A 17,150-nucleotide genomic window follows, 5' to 3' on the forward strand; every position below is an offset into this window, starting at 1 on the left:
ATAAAACATAGAAAAGACTTTTGGACCGTTAATAGTATTTTATTAAAACTCGGACACAACTGAAATTGTATAAACTACGAATTCTTCAAACTGCCACTTTCATACTTCCTAACGAATCTTTATATTTATATATTATAAATTTATTTTGCTTTTACGGTACATTTTTTTTTTTTAATTTTTTATGTAAAAGCTAATACATATTTATTCCTCCTCGTGGTAGCTTGACTCCCTAAACATTCATCATCCTGCTAACTTTTCTCGTTTCTATACAGGTCGATTCGGATTCAATAGTTTTTTTTCGCATCATTCGTATCGCTAATAACGAAGGTGGTACAATGATTTTAGTTCTTTCTTCATTTATTCAGGGTTGGGGTACGTTGCCGGGCTTATGACGAGATATATTCGATTACAAAAATCGTTCTAAAAGCTTCGGATAATCTAACGTACATATACATATATAAATGCATGTATCTGACGAGAAGATTAATGTTTGAGCTGTGACGTGTCTTCTTGTTTCCTTTTCATCTACGATTTCGATCGACTCACGTGTTTCGTTCGAGTTAACATCGCGCGCACAATAATTTGTCGCGAATATTCCCATTGTCGGCGCTACACCGCGCGATAATCGTATCTACTTCCTCCTCGTTCGAATTTTATTTCCTAATTATTGTATTTATTGTAAGGAAGACTTGGGCTTTTGCAACAATTTGTAATGGGAGCTAAGCCGAATTTGGATTTTTGGATGTTGGAATGAGATAACACCTTAACCTTTTGGGGAAAGCGTGCACAGGTTGTTTTGCCCGTTAGTCCTTATGTATGAACGATTCTTTGGTGATGAACAATCGTGCAAATGAATCACACTTTTTCAGATGTTTCATAGACTTTGGATAACAAACAATGAGGATGGATTTTAAGGTCCAAAAGCTGATGAAAAAATCACTCGATTGTCATCGAAATATTGGTAGAAACGAAAAGATTTTTGTTGATTATGCGATTCGGGAAAAAGATTACGAGTTTTAGTCATACCATTTTTCGTATAAATAGAGCCGATAAATATACGACGTAGCAAGCACTTTAAAAGGTAATATAATAATATATCTATAATATACATATGTATATCACGTTAAATTTTGAACACGCAGACACATCATCGTATTTTTTCTGTTTCTTTTGTTTTCGTTATTATTATTTTTTTCTTATTATTTCATCATTTGAGCTTCTCAAATTTGAAAAAACGTAATTTGATTTAAATAACACACGAGATTTTAAGTCGTCTCTGTCGCGTGTCGTATTCGCCGGTGATTTTACGCTGGGTATTTGATATTCAATTAATAACGGAGATACCGTGTTTTATCGACGTTTTTTTTTTTTTTTTTTTTTTTTCCATTGTAGTCGCTCATAGCAACCGTTCGGTTATTGTACGATGTAGCGGGATATTACAAAAATTTTCTATAAAATATAACAGAGTTTGGAACATGATCTAATGATATTTGTTAAGGGGGTCGCCCCGTGGGGCAGTCGGATTTTTTGAGGTTTTTCGCGATTTTTTTTCGGCGAGGAAAAATCACACAGACTTTTGAAATTTGAAGGGTTATCTCGAGTAAATTCAGTGTCAAACTACTCCCCAGGAACCCATATGTTTCTCCATGGTCTCCATTATTCCGGGGCATTGGTTAATCCGAGATAAAAAAACCAAAGAGCGTTTTGATTTGTAAAGCAGTGGCTATCGCCTGTACTAAAATCATACAGAAATATTAAAAATTAAAGGACTTTCGCACTTGGAAACACAAGATTTCAATTTTCAAAAATGTTTCAAGACGCAAAAATCCTTCAATTTTGAATATTTCTGTATGATTTTAGCTCAGACGATATACCCATTGTTCTACAAATCAGAAGACTTTTTGGTTTTTTCAGATATCAGAATTAAAAAATTCGATCATAGAGTTGAAATACCAATAGATAAACCCTTCAAACTCTAAAAGTCGACGTTCTTTTTTCTCGTCGCAAAAAAATCGCGAAAAAAACGGAAAAAATTCAGCCGCCACGCAGGGTGACCCCCTTAAACCCTCTTAACAGTTGTAACATAAGATTAACGATCTTCAATAGCAAGTGGATTGTTTATAGAAATCCGTAAATATGTTACTTCAATATTTTCGTGTTTCTCATCCTCGAAATCAGAAGATGGTAGCTATGTGTTGTCATTTTTATCTTCGATGCTTGAATTTGAAATAATTCGATAGGAAAAGAGCGCTGCGGTGATCGATTTGAACCAGCTTTGCAGTTTTTTGCTTGACTTCGTAATGGAGATTCTGTTGACCATCGTTCATTTCTACTCTCTTACAATGGGAGAACGATTCTAATTCTCTGGTACAAAGATCCATGAGTTGGGATATATGTACGCATACGTGTATGGCATTTTTTCAATTTTCTTCGTCTAGATTCTTATTCGATGTCGCGACATGGAAAGAGAAAAATTAACAAATTCACTCTATTTTTGCTGAGCTCCTTCGAACTGGACACGAATCCACGTTGAAGGTTTCGTGCCCTTCCTGCTAACGAACTTCCAAGCAGGACACTCGTGTAAAGGTGTAAAAAGTAACAAATTACTTTCCACGGTAAATCTCAATAATCTTATCTTGATCAACGTACTCGAAGATGTGCGGGGCATCCATTAAAATTCCAATGGTTCCGGCCGTTGTCACGAGGAAGAATATGTAAAGTTGCAGACGATCGATCACCATGGCAACGTACTTCCAATCCTCTCGGGTCTGCAATCGTAGAAAAGTTTTATTCCACTCATTTTAACGATAGCAGCAGTGTAAAATGTTTATTTGAAAAGGACTTTGAGTAAAAGCATTTCACGTGGAATGATGCTGATACGAAATGCTGAAATTGATGACCTCGGATTAGTTAATTTTCATGATTTTTCGACGTTAAGCTCGCGTTTTTCATTGCAAATTCCATTAAAAATTGTATATTCAGTTCGTAGCTTATCTTTGGTTGAGAGAATCAGAAACATTGTAATTTTTTAAAGACGGAACCAAAATTGGACTTTTCGTATTCTCACCTGTATGTAGAGATCTTCGTTTCTAAGATGTTCGGCAATGAATTCAACAGCTTCCGTAGCTTTGCTGGCTTCCGGGCTCAAGAGAACAGAGTCGGAGCTCTCGGAGCCCCTCCGATCGGCCATGCCTTCGTTGCCACCCCCGGCTGCGTTGGAACTTCCGGTGGTATGATGAGATTTTCGATTGATTTTGCAATTGGGGTGATGAAGATCGGACAATTCCATTATTTCCATTTTGGGTTTGCCGAGGGCGGTGGGCAAATGTTTGGGCAGTTCGGTAGGACTAGCGGAATAAGTGGAGGCTGGTAAGGTAACGTTTGGTATTTCCATCATCCATCGAAGCCGGGTTTTCTTTGGTCGTCTCATGAGCAAAAAAGTGGGCAAAAATTTCAAGAATATTTTTCGTATGATTTGCGGCATCCTGTGGGTTCTCGGACCGCGAAAGTTCCAATTAATGATGATGACCGTGACGAGGATACTGACGGTATTCATGATGAAAGTGAAGAGAAGATATTTGGCGATGAGTGGCAGCACGAGGGATGTCGGCGGTAAAATTTTACTGACTAACAGCAAAAACACGACGAGTGAGAGGAGAATGCTTATTCCGAGGGTTACTTTTTCACCAGCTTCAGCGGGCAGATAGAATACGAGGACGCAGAGAAATGAGATCAAAACGGTTGGCAGGATCAGATTGACGGTGTAGAAGAGCGTCTTCCTTCGAATTATTATGTAAAATGTTATGTCCGTCTCGGTGGGGTATTCGCTCTGATAAGTGTTCAGGTACGCTGGCACGCTGATTATGTCCCACGTACCGCTTTTCCAGTAATCCGACAAATCAACGAAATTCTTGTCGTTGTAGAGGGCGAGAGAGACTTGATCTCCGTTGAAAGTCCACGAGCCGAATTTCATGATGCACGTTTGTTGATCGAAGGGAAAATACGTCACGTCGATCGTGCAAGAACTTTGATAAATTGCCGGTGGGACCCACAGCACTTCGCCGTTTGGATAAATGAGAACGTTGCTCTTGTAACGCACCTCGTAATTTCCGTCAGCGCTGCAAAGCAGAACGTAGCAAATGAGTAATTTAATAGCATGGACGAGTGGTTTCATCAGCGATAAAAAAAATGTTGTTTTTCGCCGAAATTTTGTTCTCTTACTTGTTGAACAAAACTATATCCGGTTTCCATACTTTGTCGGGTGGCAATCTCAGCACTCCGATGCCACCATAATCCGCCTCGTCCCACTGCAGCTGATAGTCGGTCCATACGAATCTCAACCAAACGTTTGACTTCATAATCTGATTTTTCTCGTTCTAAAAATCGAAGAAAAAAATGACAATGAAGAATAAATAACGCTGGAGTGAGACAGGAGCGTTTTCAGGAGGGAGAAATGGAAATACGAACGACGTTAATGAGCTGGACGAAGGCGAGGCCAAATCTGACGTGCACTTTTTCCGTCATGTTTTGGACTGGCCTGATGAGTTTGTTGTAGCCACGAAAGAGATCGCGCACCAATCTTTCTTCATCTTCGGAACAGAAACCTACGAAAAAAGTATGTTTATGTCACAACACGCACCACCCTTATTTTTATTTCGTCACGATAACCCAACACACTCGGAGATTCACGCGTGCATTACAACTGTTGCTCTATTAAATTTATTTACCAATGCAAAATACCGCAGAGATGAGAATAAATCTGAAGAGTCTCGAGAAATAATACATCCTCGATGCATTTGGTATCCACCCCGAATTGCGAGTGTTCGCCCTGTTCTTTGACCGTACGAAAAATCAATACGGCAATGCTCCGCCGTGGGGTGCTGCGGAAAGGGTGGCGTCCTTCCTTGCCGTCTTTTCTGCCGTCTAACTATCTGCTAAACACACAGATCAGCAACACAGATGAGTCGCATGCTCGTGTCAGAAAAGACTTGTGCGCATGATCCAATCGACGTGCGAGGCGCTAAAATATGATGCATTGCATTTTTTCTGCAGCTCGAGATAATGAGGATCAAAGGAACTGTTTTTAAATGAAACTCATTGAAAAATTTAGAATTTGCTGAATCCACGAAAATAGTCTTTCCCAAATATTTGTTTGCGTCGGAAAATTCAATTGTTGGAGCTCCTCGAAATCAATACACCATTCGTGTGGTACAGCAGAGAGATGAGTTCTCTTCTTCGCCGTTCTCCTTGGCATCGAGCTGTCAGATTCCACGTAGCCATGCTTCTTGCTTTCCCTCGACAAAGACAATCTAATTGCTGCTGTGTGATTGATTATTCGAATTCGTTTTTCAGACGAACCTTTTTGGATTCAATACTTCTTTGCTTTATCTCTTCGAAAGAAAGTCAGGATAGGCAAGCGCGCGGAGGAGGGATTTCATTCTCGAAATGCTCATTATCCCCGTGACGTCTTGGCTAATGCCCATACCTGCACGAACGCGGACGTCTCAGGAAACGATCGACGATTCACGATATGGAAAATCCACGAAAGATATTATCGGACAAGTGGGAATGCCCACGAGCGTTATAATTCGTAGATCGTGCCATCCGCGTCTCGGCGAGTGAGCGTTACCGAGTCAGCAGCGATGAAACGTCTCCGCGTTATTGTCATTCGTTTGACACCTTTCATTTTGGCGCCATCAAGGCGCCAATGCTCTTTGGAGCTCGAGCTCAGATTATAGAAATCAGAGGGCGGTATGGAACACGGACTATTTCCAAATGCACTGTCCATGGGGAAAACCCTTGATCCTGGTATTGTCCAGCCTCGACGAGGATATCTTTACATCCTTGGGGAAACATGTTTTTTCTTGAGAATTTATGGGTTTATGAGTTCACAGCTATGTCCATTAATTCGTCAGGTGAAATTGGTGAGGCGTGTGGACAACGAGCGTCTTCTGAGTTCTCTGCTATACGCAATCGTGTGTTGACGACAACTTTAAATTATCGACAAAGCGATTATAATATCGCCATTTTAATGAATCGAATATAGGAATGCTTGAAAAGAAGATTGTGTAATGATTGCTCGGATGATTTTATTGGATTTAGAACCTTAAATGCGATAATCGCAGAATAATATTTGGCCAATCGAAATAAACATATTATGAGTATTTCTATTCTGATCCTGGTTCCAATATTGATTACATTTTTTCAGGGTTTCTACTCTTGGATGACAATGATTGAGATTTCGTCGTATCTTTCGTTCGATCATCTATTGCCTAGTTTTCAACATTATTGCAAATGTTTAAATATATTTGGTCTGCCTTATCCCCATGCAAATAATTTAGATTTAAAAAATATATATATGAAGTATTGTATGAAAAGTATAATCCAAATATATATTTTTTTAACTTTCATACATACGAATACATGAATCATGTAATTATTTATCGATGATTTTGCAGTATATTGATCATGTTTTGTGTTGTTATTAACGATACATTTTTAAATATATTTATTTGTATATTTTTTAAATATCTATATTATTATAATTTTTCGTATTGAAATTACATTTTCATTGCACTGAACATATATTTATCGTTTTTGATGTTTACATGCCAGTTTAAGGTTACATGTTAACGTTTGTAAAAAAATTATATAAAAAAAAAAGAATTTCATAAATTTTCAAGCTTAGCCAATAATAGAAAAACATAACATCTTGGAGACACTTGGAGGCTAAGTATGATTTTATTAATCAACAACGTTTTTTTCCAAATTCATATTTTTGAAAATGGACTGCGAAGAGAACATTACAGCAAACAAACAATGCCATTATAATTTCTAAGATATTTAATAGATATTGCAGTTTCTAAGATTTTTAGATAACGTTAAGACGTTAACCTGGAACCTTAAACTAGCATATAAACATCAAAAACATATATTTTTCCATACATTAATTACACATATTTGGTGTTCGATAAATATATGTTCAGAAAATGCAATTTCAATACAAAAAAAAAATAGATATCTCATATAAAAAAAAATATTGTTACTAACAACACAAAACATGATTAATAGACCGAAATCGGCGAAATTATCGATAAAATAAATACATGATTCATAGAATTGTATGTATAAAAGTTAAAAAAAATGTTTTATTTGTATATGCGGAATATATTTTTCATACAATACTACATTCATTTTAAATATAATTTTTTTCAATATTGAACCACAGATACACAGAAGATAGAAAAACTTCATATTCCTCATGCAGTACTTTGAATTTTTGGTAGAATTAAATGAAACATTGCAAAAAGTAGCAAAAGTGCTGTAGAAAAAAGTTGAGACGAGTGTATTTATTTCTCCCAGACAGCAGTTTGAAGTGATAAAAATGTAGGCCAGATTTCACAAAAAAATCGTGGAAAAAAATCTTTCAGAAGCATCAACAGTCAATACTTTCTAACAAAGGATCGATCTTTTATTTCGTTCCCAGAGCCTTGTTTTCCACAGTTCAATTTTTCTGCACAACAAGAATCCAAATTTGTAAAAAACCTGATACAGAATAAATTTAACCCCAAAACAATTTGTGTTAACAATTGAGCAGCCTCAACTCGATTGTGCTCATATTTCTATTCAGCTCTTCTCATGTGAAATTTTTTTTTCCATCGGAATTTTTTCTTACGATTTTGAAAAATAATTTGAAAAGTTCTTGAAAACAAGTGCAAAGGCTTCGTTGGAGAGGCTTGGAGCCAACTCTTTTTCTTTAAATGTATTTGTTTTGATTATTAATCCGCGTACATAACTATTGAATTTTTGAATGAAATCCGTTCGGAATCGCTTTCATACAATGAGACTTTTCAAAATTGGTTTTTCGAAATTGATAAAACTCGTTGACATTTTGGTTGATCTATATAAAACTTAAAGAGAACGAATCATCTTCGTCAATTCAATTGCAGTGGGTCAAATTGAAATGATTACAAGTGGCAGATGAAAATTGTTGGCGGAATGATAGCAAGTTTTCCACTCCTCTTCCAAAAACATTGAATTTCGAAATTCACCCTGAGCTTGAGAACGAACTGCAGAGTTTGCCTTTCCTAAGGTTCGACTCGCACTTGCCTACTTCATAATCTTCATCTTTATCCTATCGCGAGGTATTTTTTCGTTCGGAAAGAAGCTCAGAGGTTGGATCATCCATGGGAACGTCATTGTGTTCGGCTCTCTTTAAATTGGATGAAATTAAACGGTAGCGAAAACGTTTTTAAAATTCCGTTTACGAGCTGATTACATTAATGCAAAGCAGGGATTATACTTACATAATATTGGTTCAATTATAGAATGGAGTAGAAATTCTCAAGATGTTTTCAAAATAAAGATTTAATTGGCTCAGCTTATACTTTCTCTTGTTAAAATTAAATCTGCTTGGAAGGTTCTTGCAAAAAAGTTTCCACGACGAGGCTGCTGTTTTTTGTCTTGGGCCTTTTTAGTAGAGACGAAGCGCGATAATCACTTTGGCGCCGTGAGTAATAAACAATATCGACACACGATGTCTCCTCAGGGGCAAACGGCAATAAACAAATCTCTCATTTCGAAAAATCTCGTTTCGGAAGTGTTGAAAAAGAAAAGGGCCATCGTAATTTTTTTTTTTTTTTTTTTTTTTTTTTTTTTTTTAATAGCAGGAAATTTTATCGCGTCTCTTTGTTTTTTGCGTGTTTCATCGATCCATCCTGTCCGCACTAGGGCCGCACGAATGCAGGTGCCTGAAAAGAAATTTTTTATGGCCACCCGAAGATTTTTGCGACGGTAATAAAAAAGAGAAATGGTAGAATATACTGATGTAAATAAACGGCACATAGAATTGTGTGGTAATCGAGGTGAAGAGAAAAATGAAGGGGCAAATACACAGTGAGAAAGATTTCAACAACCCGGTCATAGAAATACTTCCGGAACGGTTTTGTACCGAGGGTAAATTGGGATGGTTGTCATATACAGCCGATCCGTGGCCTGCTGTAGTTTGGAACCATCGTGTACGAGCTTATAAGAAAAAGGGCGTTATACGATTTGCGCAACTGTCAAATTTGAGTCCTTCGTGTACCGGGTCGTCGTGACTGCTTCCTATGAGTTTATCAAATAGTTAAAACCGTGTCTTGCAAGTTTTTTGCATTCCGTTGATCGCTCATTAAGATGTGACCAATTTTTCACGTTCAGTCGCTGAATTACGCACTTTTTAACGTCGATTCAGAAAAATGGTCCGGCAGCTTCGAAAGACTGGCCACGAATGTCCGTTCCTTGAAAAGGTTCTTTCACTAAAAAAATGCTTGAATTTGTACGTGCGAAATAAACAATTCTGTGTTTCTAAGTTCTACGAACGCCCCGGTCCTAAGAATCATTTGCAGGCGAATGTAATTATCGTGGGGAAAAAGTAATGGGGATATTATGAGACTTTTGGTCATATCCCTACTACCTGTCACGTGCTCCACGACACCCTCGTAACGATGTTTACCGATGCTTAGTTAATACCCAGAAGGGCGTCGGAATCGACAATGAGATCGCCGCACCGTCGTACACTTCGGGCCGACCAAGACTTTCGCACGCACGCCACAGTGAGCGAGAGCGAGAAGCATATAAAGAGCGTAGAGAATGCTGGCGACACGAGTGCCCAGGGATTTCCCAATCCTCGTCTGGCTCGGTTTAGTGACCTGCTTCCGTGGCGATGCACCCTGGCGGGCCTTTTCCTCGGGTTCAATGAGAGCGAGAGAGAAAGAGTGTTTTAACCCTTAATCAGACTGAAATATCAATTGGAAGAAACACTCGTTGAAACTCACCGCGGTTTGCAGAAATATTGACCATTTCATCTCTACTTTGGTCCACGCAAGATTTATTTACTCTTCGAATCATTGGCAAACCATCGGCGAAACGTAACCTTCGATGGGCATCCGGGAGAGTTTATATTCGAGAAGACGTAAGAGAAATTTAACCCTAGAACGCATGACTGGGGTGTGAGCACACACCACGCGAACTTCAAACTACGCTCCCGTCCTAACAAGTCACATTATCGACTGATTATCGACGGATTTTTTTATATATAAATTCAATTGAAATTAGTTTTATCGCACATCATTATTTTCGTTATAAAAAAACGAAGAAAATGGTGCAGGATAAAGTCAGTTTAGCATCGTAGGACCGGATTTATAAACAAAAAAAGAGTGGGGTGCGTTCAAACCCCGGTCATGAGGTTGAGGGTATGAAAAAAGGCACATGAGGTGTAGGGTTAAAAACCAAGTGCCGGAAGCACCGATTGGTCAATAGTTTGGCACTGGGTCGGCCTGAGAAGACGAAAAGGTAAAGCCTCAGAGGCTTGTCCATCTTCTCAATGATGACAATGGATGAAAAACGTTTGGCAACTTCGGCCTTTGGTATAGTATTATCCGACAAGGTGCATTAGAAAAATTCATCAAAATATCCCGAGCGCTGATGAGTCTCAGAAAGTTTTTACTCATTATCATCGATGTCCGCGGGGCTAGCAGTAAAACTCGTCGTATTTAGGATTCTGTATCTCGACGTTTGTGTTTTATTTTTTCGAAAAAAACTATGCTCAGAGCCCACAAAAAAATTTATGAATCGAACCCAGTCCAGAAGGGTTGTTTTAGGCGGGACGTTTTGAACCTCCTCCCCTTCTTCCTTATGACACCTTGCTCTATGACCACCCGGGGTTTCTCTTCCAGAGGAACAAAGAAAGTACGCTGGAAATGGTGCGAGGGGGATGGCACGATCTGTCGAATGGCCCGTTCGAACGAGACTGTTTTATAATATTGTGGTTGTCCGCTCGTTTTCTCTTGCCCCGCTCACATTTGGGCGTTATATTATTCGAATGTTTTATTGCCATGAAAATGTTCCGAAAAAGCTACATACGGGCATACCCTTGTAAATGTTCTACGGTATTAAAAAAAGGAGGAGGGCAAATCGATTATCGATTGTAATGAGCAAAACGATATTTTATATTTCGCGAATATTTATGTAGACACGTTTATTGCTGTGGAGTGACTCCAATTCAATATCAATTATAATTTTCTATAAATATCGTAAATTAAGGTTAATTCGTTCGAATGTATGTACTTATCAAAAATGGCTAATAACAAACGAAAAAAATGACGGTTATTGAGGAATCAGGGAATAATTATAAGTTTCAAGAATTGTCAACTCTCCTGTGAATAATCGAGAGTCGGGGAGAAGAAACAAGTGTGCCATTTGCGAAGGGATCTTCTCCCACCATGCCGCAGTGGCTCCACGACGTTGAAGCGGGGGAGACCCAAGTTTTTCAAGAAACTACCCTTAATTGTCTTTCCATCTCTCTCCCTCTCATGTCCGCAAGGGGCCCCTGGAAAAGTATTTAGGTGTCGAACGTCGGAGTAGCTGATCACAGTTTGACCAAGTCGATCGAGAAGTGCAAGTGTCGTGTCACTTCTCCTTGAGATCATTACTCACGTCAGTTCAATTATTCGAACTTTTCAAAGTTTTCGATACTTTCAAAGTTTTTGGTTAGTGCGCTGAAGTTTCGAATAGAAACAACTCTCAACATTTTCGTGCGCTGCCGAACACTCTGCAACCCGTTTCTTGCACTCCTTTCGGGACTTTAAGAAATTGTCGTGGATTTTGAGAGCGAGAGGACAGTCAGAGCAGACTGAGGATAAACAACGCTGCAGCTAGTCTCCAAAAGTGTACGGCGAATCTTCGACTTCGCGGAAGTTCTTCAATCAAATTCGTGAGTATTGTATTTCAAGTTTAAAAAATTAGAAAAAATATGATCTCCGATGTGAAAACCGGAAAACTCCGATGTACGATCGTGATTCCAAGTAATCCACCCCAAAATTACGACTCATTTTCTTCGATATTATGGAATTGTTCTCAGGCGGAGGAATTAACGATTTTCGCGTCTTCGTGGTAATTTTGTGAGAAAGTGGTTGCTATCGTGGATTATATGGCGGGATATCTCGAAGCAGCAGGCGCCACGTGTGGTGCGGCTGCCGGTTCTCAGTACCATCACTACGGTTATCCTCCGATGGGGGTTGGATCTCATTCCCATCCGCATGCCGATCCGGGGCTCGCGTCGCCTTTCGCCCTCGCGACTCACGGGCACCCGCATTCGCATCCGTTCGATCATGCGCTGGCGAGTTTTCCGCAAGGTAAGATCAAGTCCGTCAAAGTATGAGCGACGATTTAATCACAGCTTATTGTTAAAAGCTTCCGTCCGAAAAATGGATTCTCAACACTTGCATCGTTTGTTAATTCAGGCGTGAACCAGCGTAAGCAACGAAGGGAAAGAACCACATTCACGAGGGCCCAGTTGGACGTGCTCGAGGAGCTTTTTTCGAAGACGAGATACCCGGACATCTTTATGCGCGAAGAAGTCGCTGTGAAAATAAACCTGCCGGAATCTCGAGTGCAGGTAAGAGTTCATTTCGTTCACTTCGAGAAAATGAAGTTCAAAAAGAATTAGAATTTTGGGCCGTGGTTCACTGAAGTATTGGCTGCTTACGATATCGTAATTTTTGTCGAACAATAGGTATGGTTCAAGAACAGACGCGCGAAATGCCGACAACAATTGCAGGCGCAAACTTCGGCTGGCAAAGGATCAGCAAAGGCTGCTCAGTCCCAGGTCAACGCCGTGAGCGCGCTGCAATCGAATCAGGCGTGCAACAACAACAACAACAACAATAACAACAACAACAACAATAATATCAACTCTGCGCCGATGTCGCCATCGAGCACCATGGAAATATCTGGACCGACGTCTCCGCTGATGTCGAGCAGCGCAGCTTATCCAAGAGCGGATGCAACGCCAGCCGGAAACGCGTCGAACAGACCCCTGGCAACTCCTTCACCGCCGTTGACACCTTCGCCCTATTTGACTTCGGTGAGCAAAATGCACCATGGCGACTACGGTTTTTCATGGAGCGCTGGATCGCCCAGCTCGATGAGCGCGAGTCAATGTTACCCAGTGAGTCAAACGGCTTACAACGCTTACCAGAATCCGTACGCTTCCGGTGATTATTATCAGACGCAACTCAGCAACATGCATCATAATTCCCAGAACAATTATCACCATCATCACCACCACCGTTCTCAGTACCATTACAACATGACGCTGACATCTTCCATGTCGCATCTCGCTCATCGTCATTTAAACCCGGCAACGATTAACGCAATGACTGCAACATCAGGCCCAGCCGACTCGACAGAAACTTACGAACTGTCGGATCAGAAATATCAACTGATGGTTTAACTCTTCCGTGGCCCCCCATATTTTCCTTTCGTAGTGATAAAAATGATAGAATCTTAGGGAGATTCGAGCATCATTTAGCTCTTAACTTTTATCTTTTATTTTTATATTCGTAGATTAACCGAGCTTAAATTTATTTGAAGCGTAAATAGATATGATAAAGAAAAATATGATCGACGGTTCAGAACTACCAGCGCAAAAACGCTCGCTATTCGACCACGATTTATTTTTACTGTCTCAAGTTTAGACTCGTAGAATAACAATTCGAAAGTTATTAATGGAAATTGTTGCCCGGGTTATGTAAGCAATATTTCCAAAAAGTCGCATGCCATTTTCTCAACGATGCCTTTGTTTTTACTACGTGAATTACATACCAGAGTCCACTGGAATAAAATTAATTTTAAAATCAATACAAAAACATTCTAGAATTAATATAAAAAAAAAAAAGTTTGCATTGCCCTAGCTATATAAGTGCCAGTGTAAATAATAGTTAAGTAAGAGAAGAGTCCTTCGTGGGACCAAGTTATGAAAGGATTGTCGAAGCGTTTGCAATCGTGACGATGAACTGCACTTTTTTTTTTTCTACGTTGAATGTAGAGATTAAAGGGGACGAAAGTTATGTTATTGAATCGCGATAATAAATCGTTGTACTTGTATTAAGAAAATGTTGTTTTGTATTAATTTATTCTTCTTTTTATTTTGCATGATTCTTTTTCTCTTTTGTTCTTCTCGCTTTTTATTTGTTACTATTTATTCATTCATTTTCCTGTGGAATATTTTTTCTACTTTTTAAATAGCTGTGTTGCGAGTTGGCTTCTTCAATATAATTTTGACCACTTTAAACAAAACACTTTGTTTTGTTAAACATTCTGGTACATTTCTCCATTCAACTATTTTAAATAGTGGATTATTTTAAAAAATTGCACGAGTAAGGAAAAAATGTCATGAAACATGTTGGCTCAGATTTTCCAAGTTGATTAAATTTTAAGTTTGTTAAAAATTCACGACCTTTTTTAGTTGATGATATTTTTTTTACTATTCGAACACATTTAGTGCGTTGATAAACGAGAAAGTACAAAAATATTTCATTTTTTGTCAAATTTCAGATTATGACGACTGATACACCGTAGAAATTAGAGATTTTCTCATATTTCCGAATAAATTTTGATCAACTTTTCGGTTTGTTAACCATTGTGTAGGGTAGAATTATTTATATGTTTACGTTTTACGCGCTCTCAGTTAACGCTTGGTACGCTTGGTACGTTCTTGTTTTTCCGGCCACTAGCGCCAATGGCCGGGATGCGGGGGCGACGAGAAACGTTTGCAGAGAATATTGTTATCGTTGGTCGGTCAATATGGAGCTGCGAGCACAGTTATACATCTCTACCAAAAGCATTCCTACCGAAATTCAATTCTACCAGAAGCATTTATACTAAAATTTATTTATACCCAAAAAATCAACTCCCGCAACATTCTACCATGATCGAATACCCTGTAAAAACTCTACTGAATGTAAAAACTCGTTTTGAAAAGTAAATTTAATTTTGATAGTACAACTACGACGTAACGATCGACTCTACCAAAAGGGCATTTGCCAGAACATTTATATTAGTAAAAATGTATAAATCGCAACGAATGTCCCAGAAAATGATGAATGGCTGAAAAGATTTTTACCATAAGTTGTAGTAATGTAATATGAACAGTCAAAATACATGAGTGTCTGGATGACGTTTTGATATTTTGTGGAAATATATATTTTTTTTTAATAATGAACCGTCTTACGATTTGAAAATAAACAAGTCAATACGGTCACTATGAAAAGGGGTGGGGGGTCAACTCGGGGGATAATTTTTCTCTCACGTAGGCCCACCGCGTTCTGCAGTTATTAAGGGGTAGTATTTGCTCATGGTAGAGATATTTTGTGACTTTTGATTTTTTGGATATAAGTGAGTTTTGTTATAGATGTTTCTGATAGGATTGAATTTCGGTAGAAGTGTTTCTGTGGCAGAGATATAAAACTGCCGCGCTGTGCATTATCGTTCGTCGATTCCATCGAAGTTGAGAAAATGGAGCACAGAATACGGTACGTGAAATTTCTGGTCTGCAGTGGATAAACAAGAGTTCTATCCAATTCTTTCCTTTCATTCAAATTTTCTTTTTGATCAAACAAAAAGATAGTAAAATATAAATAATTCACAAATGAATGAACAAATGAGAGAAATATTCATGGAAATCGGTTACAATTATTATTTTGGTTAACTTCGTTGATCAAAGATTAAAAAAATAGGAAATTGAATAATCCCTGAAAGTGAATAATTTCGCCATAAGGCCACGAATTAAACAGAGATTAAAAAACGATACTTTTTTTTCATTGTCTTGAATTCCCGAATTTTTACTTTTGTCTACTGGATTTTATTCACGCGACCACAAAGATTAATCGCGATAAAAAAACCTCTCGGCCACGATGTTACTTGCCGTCTTAAATTCGAGGAAAAATAATATTTACAATATTTCCATGTGTGTGTGTCGTGGAAAATAGAATCGTGAGCAAGAGTCTGGTGACGATTGTATCACAACTTGGGGAATCGTGCACGAAACGCACACATGCCGTAAAACCAGTGGGATTGTCGGCGTAAGAACCACGGAAAACGCTATAAACCTACTTCGTATTCTGACAATTCCGACCCCGATACAGATTCTTGTATCATATCGAAGCCGCGCAGGCAAGGTCCATGCACAAAACCCGGATGCTGCACGCAACGCGACGCATGCAATGTGTGCGTGTACAGCCGCAGCTATGTGGCATTACGAATAGTTCTTTCTCATTAAAATGTTAACATAAACCACGCGAGCAGCAGAACACGCGCGAACCCACGTGAGCACGCTTGAATCTCCACAAATTTTGGGCACGGGTTATCTCTGCATCTCTTTCTGTCACTCAAAATGCTGGGCACATTCTTTTCCGAGGAGACAGTTCATCGATAAAAGAGTTTGTCGAGTCAAAAAAGAAACACAAAAAAATATTGGCTCGCTTTTTATTCGTGCAGGCGAGTTCATCCTCGGCGGAACTTGGAAAAATCTTGTAAAGTAACAAACGCTCTTGACGTTTCGTTGGAGTCCAACATCACGAACGAGAAAAAAACATTTGTAATTCACCAATTTTTTATTGTACGAAGTATCGGTGCAGGTTGAAAAACTACGAATTGCGAATTCGGCAGGCAACGAAATAGAAGAATTATTGAAATTATTGGAGGATTTTTTAGATCGTTTCGTTGGACCCCAACGTTGCAAAGTTCAGCGTCATCTACTGTTACTTTGCTAAAATGGGAATGATAATAATCACGTCCGATCAGAGAAATTGAATTTCAAATTTCGCACTCTCGCGCAGACGCAGTAGAATTTTTGAAATAACCAACCCAAGTTCGTCCTCAGAATATTGATGAGCCTGAATCTAAATGTTTGTGGTGTGAATGTACGTATGTGTGTGTCGTGTTTGATGTGTGAAGGTACCGAGTGGTAAACATTGAAAAGAGTATTGCTCCGATTCGAATGATGATTAAAGAGGAACGCTTCCGCCAGTTGGACCCGAGCACGCAATTAAAATGTTTAAACGTGAAAATTTAATAAGATTCGCATAGCTGGAATAAATCGTCGTCGAAATGTTTGGCTGTCTCTTCAAACAACCTTTTCATTATTCCCTAACACGTTTAATAATGAAACGATAAGTTAGCACATGCAATGCAGTGATGGAATCAGGCGAAAAAATAAAAATAAGAACTTTGCCAACCTCTCTACTCGAACGAACGTTTTGGTTCATTCATTCGTCACTTTTTAACAATTCCACGTTCCAATTAAATCTTGCTGGCAAAGAAACAAAAAA

General features: G+C 38.8%; 2 protein-coding genes across 2 annotated transcripts in view; one reads left to right on the top strand and one right to left on the bottom strand.

The window, feature by feature from the left end:
- Nucleotides 1-18: 18 nt before the first annotated feature.
- Nucleotides 19-17,150, bottom strand: part of nAChRbeta1 (nicotinic acetylcholine receptor beta1) — a 36,967-nt gene continuing 19,835 nt past the window's right edge. Inside the window, exons 2-6 of the mRNA XM_043425068.1 lie at nucleotides 4,728-4,934; nucleotides 4,468-4,604; nucleotides 4,222-4,376; nucleotides 3,068-4,118; nucleotides 19-2,768 (exon numbers count right to left, since the gene is read on the bottom strand). Of these exons, the coding sequence (XP_043281003.1) occupies nucleotides 2,604-2,768; nucleotides 3,068-4,118; nucleotides 4,222-4,376; nucleotides 4,468-4,604; nucleotides 4,728-4,785 (1,566 nt within the window). The 5' untranslated portion in view covers nucleotides 4,786-4,934 and the 3' untranslated portion in view covers nucleotides 19-2,603. The remainder of the gene's footprint in view (nucleotides 2,769-3,067; nucleotides 4,119-4,221; nucleotides 4,377-4,467; nucleotides 4,605-4,727; nucleotides 4,935-17,150) is intronic.
- On the top strand, nucleotides 11,969-13,273 carry LOC122414150 (homeobox protein OTX2-like). The gene is made up of 3 exons (XM_043425069.1): nucleotides 11,969-12,173; nucleotides 12,282-12,436; nucleotides 12,554-13,273. The coding sequence occupies exons 1-3, from the start codon at nucleotides 11,969-11,971 to the stop codon at nucleotides 13,271-13,273; spliced, it is 1,080 nt and encodes a 359-aa protein (XP_043281004.1).

The sequence above is a fragment of the Venturia canescens genome, chromosome 7 (genome assembly GCF_019457755.1).
Source record: "Venturia canescens isolate UGA chromosome 7, ASM1945775v1, whole genome shotgun sequence".
NCBI classification, from domain to species: domain Eukaryota; kingdom Metazoa; phylum Arthropoda; class Insecta; order Hymenoptera; family Ichneumonidae; genus Venturia; species Venturia canescens.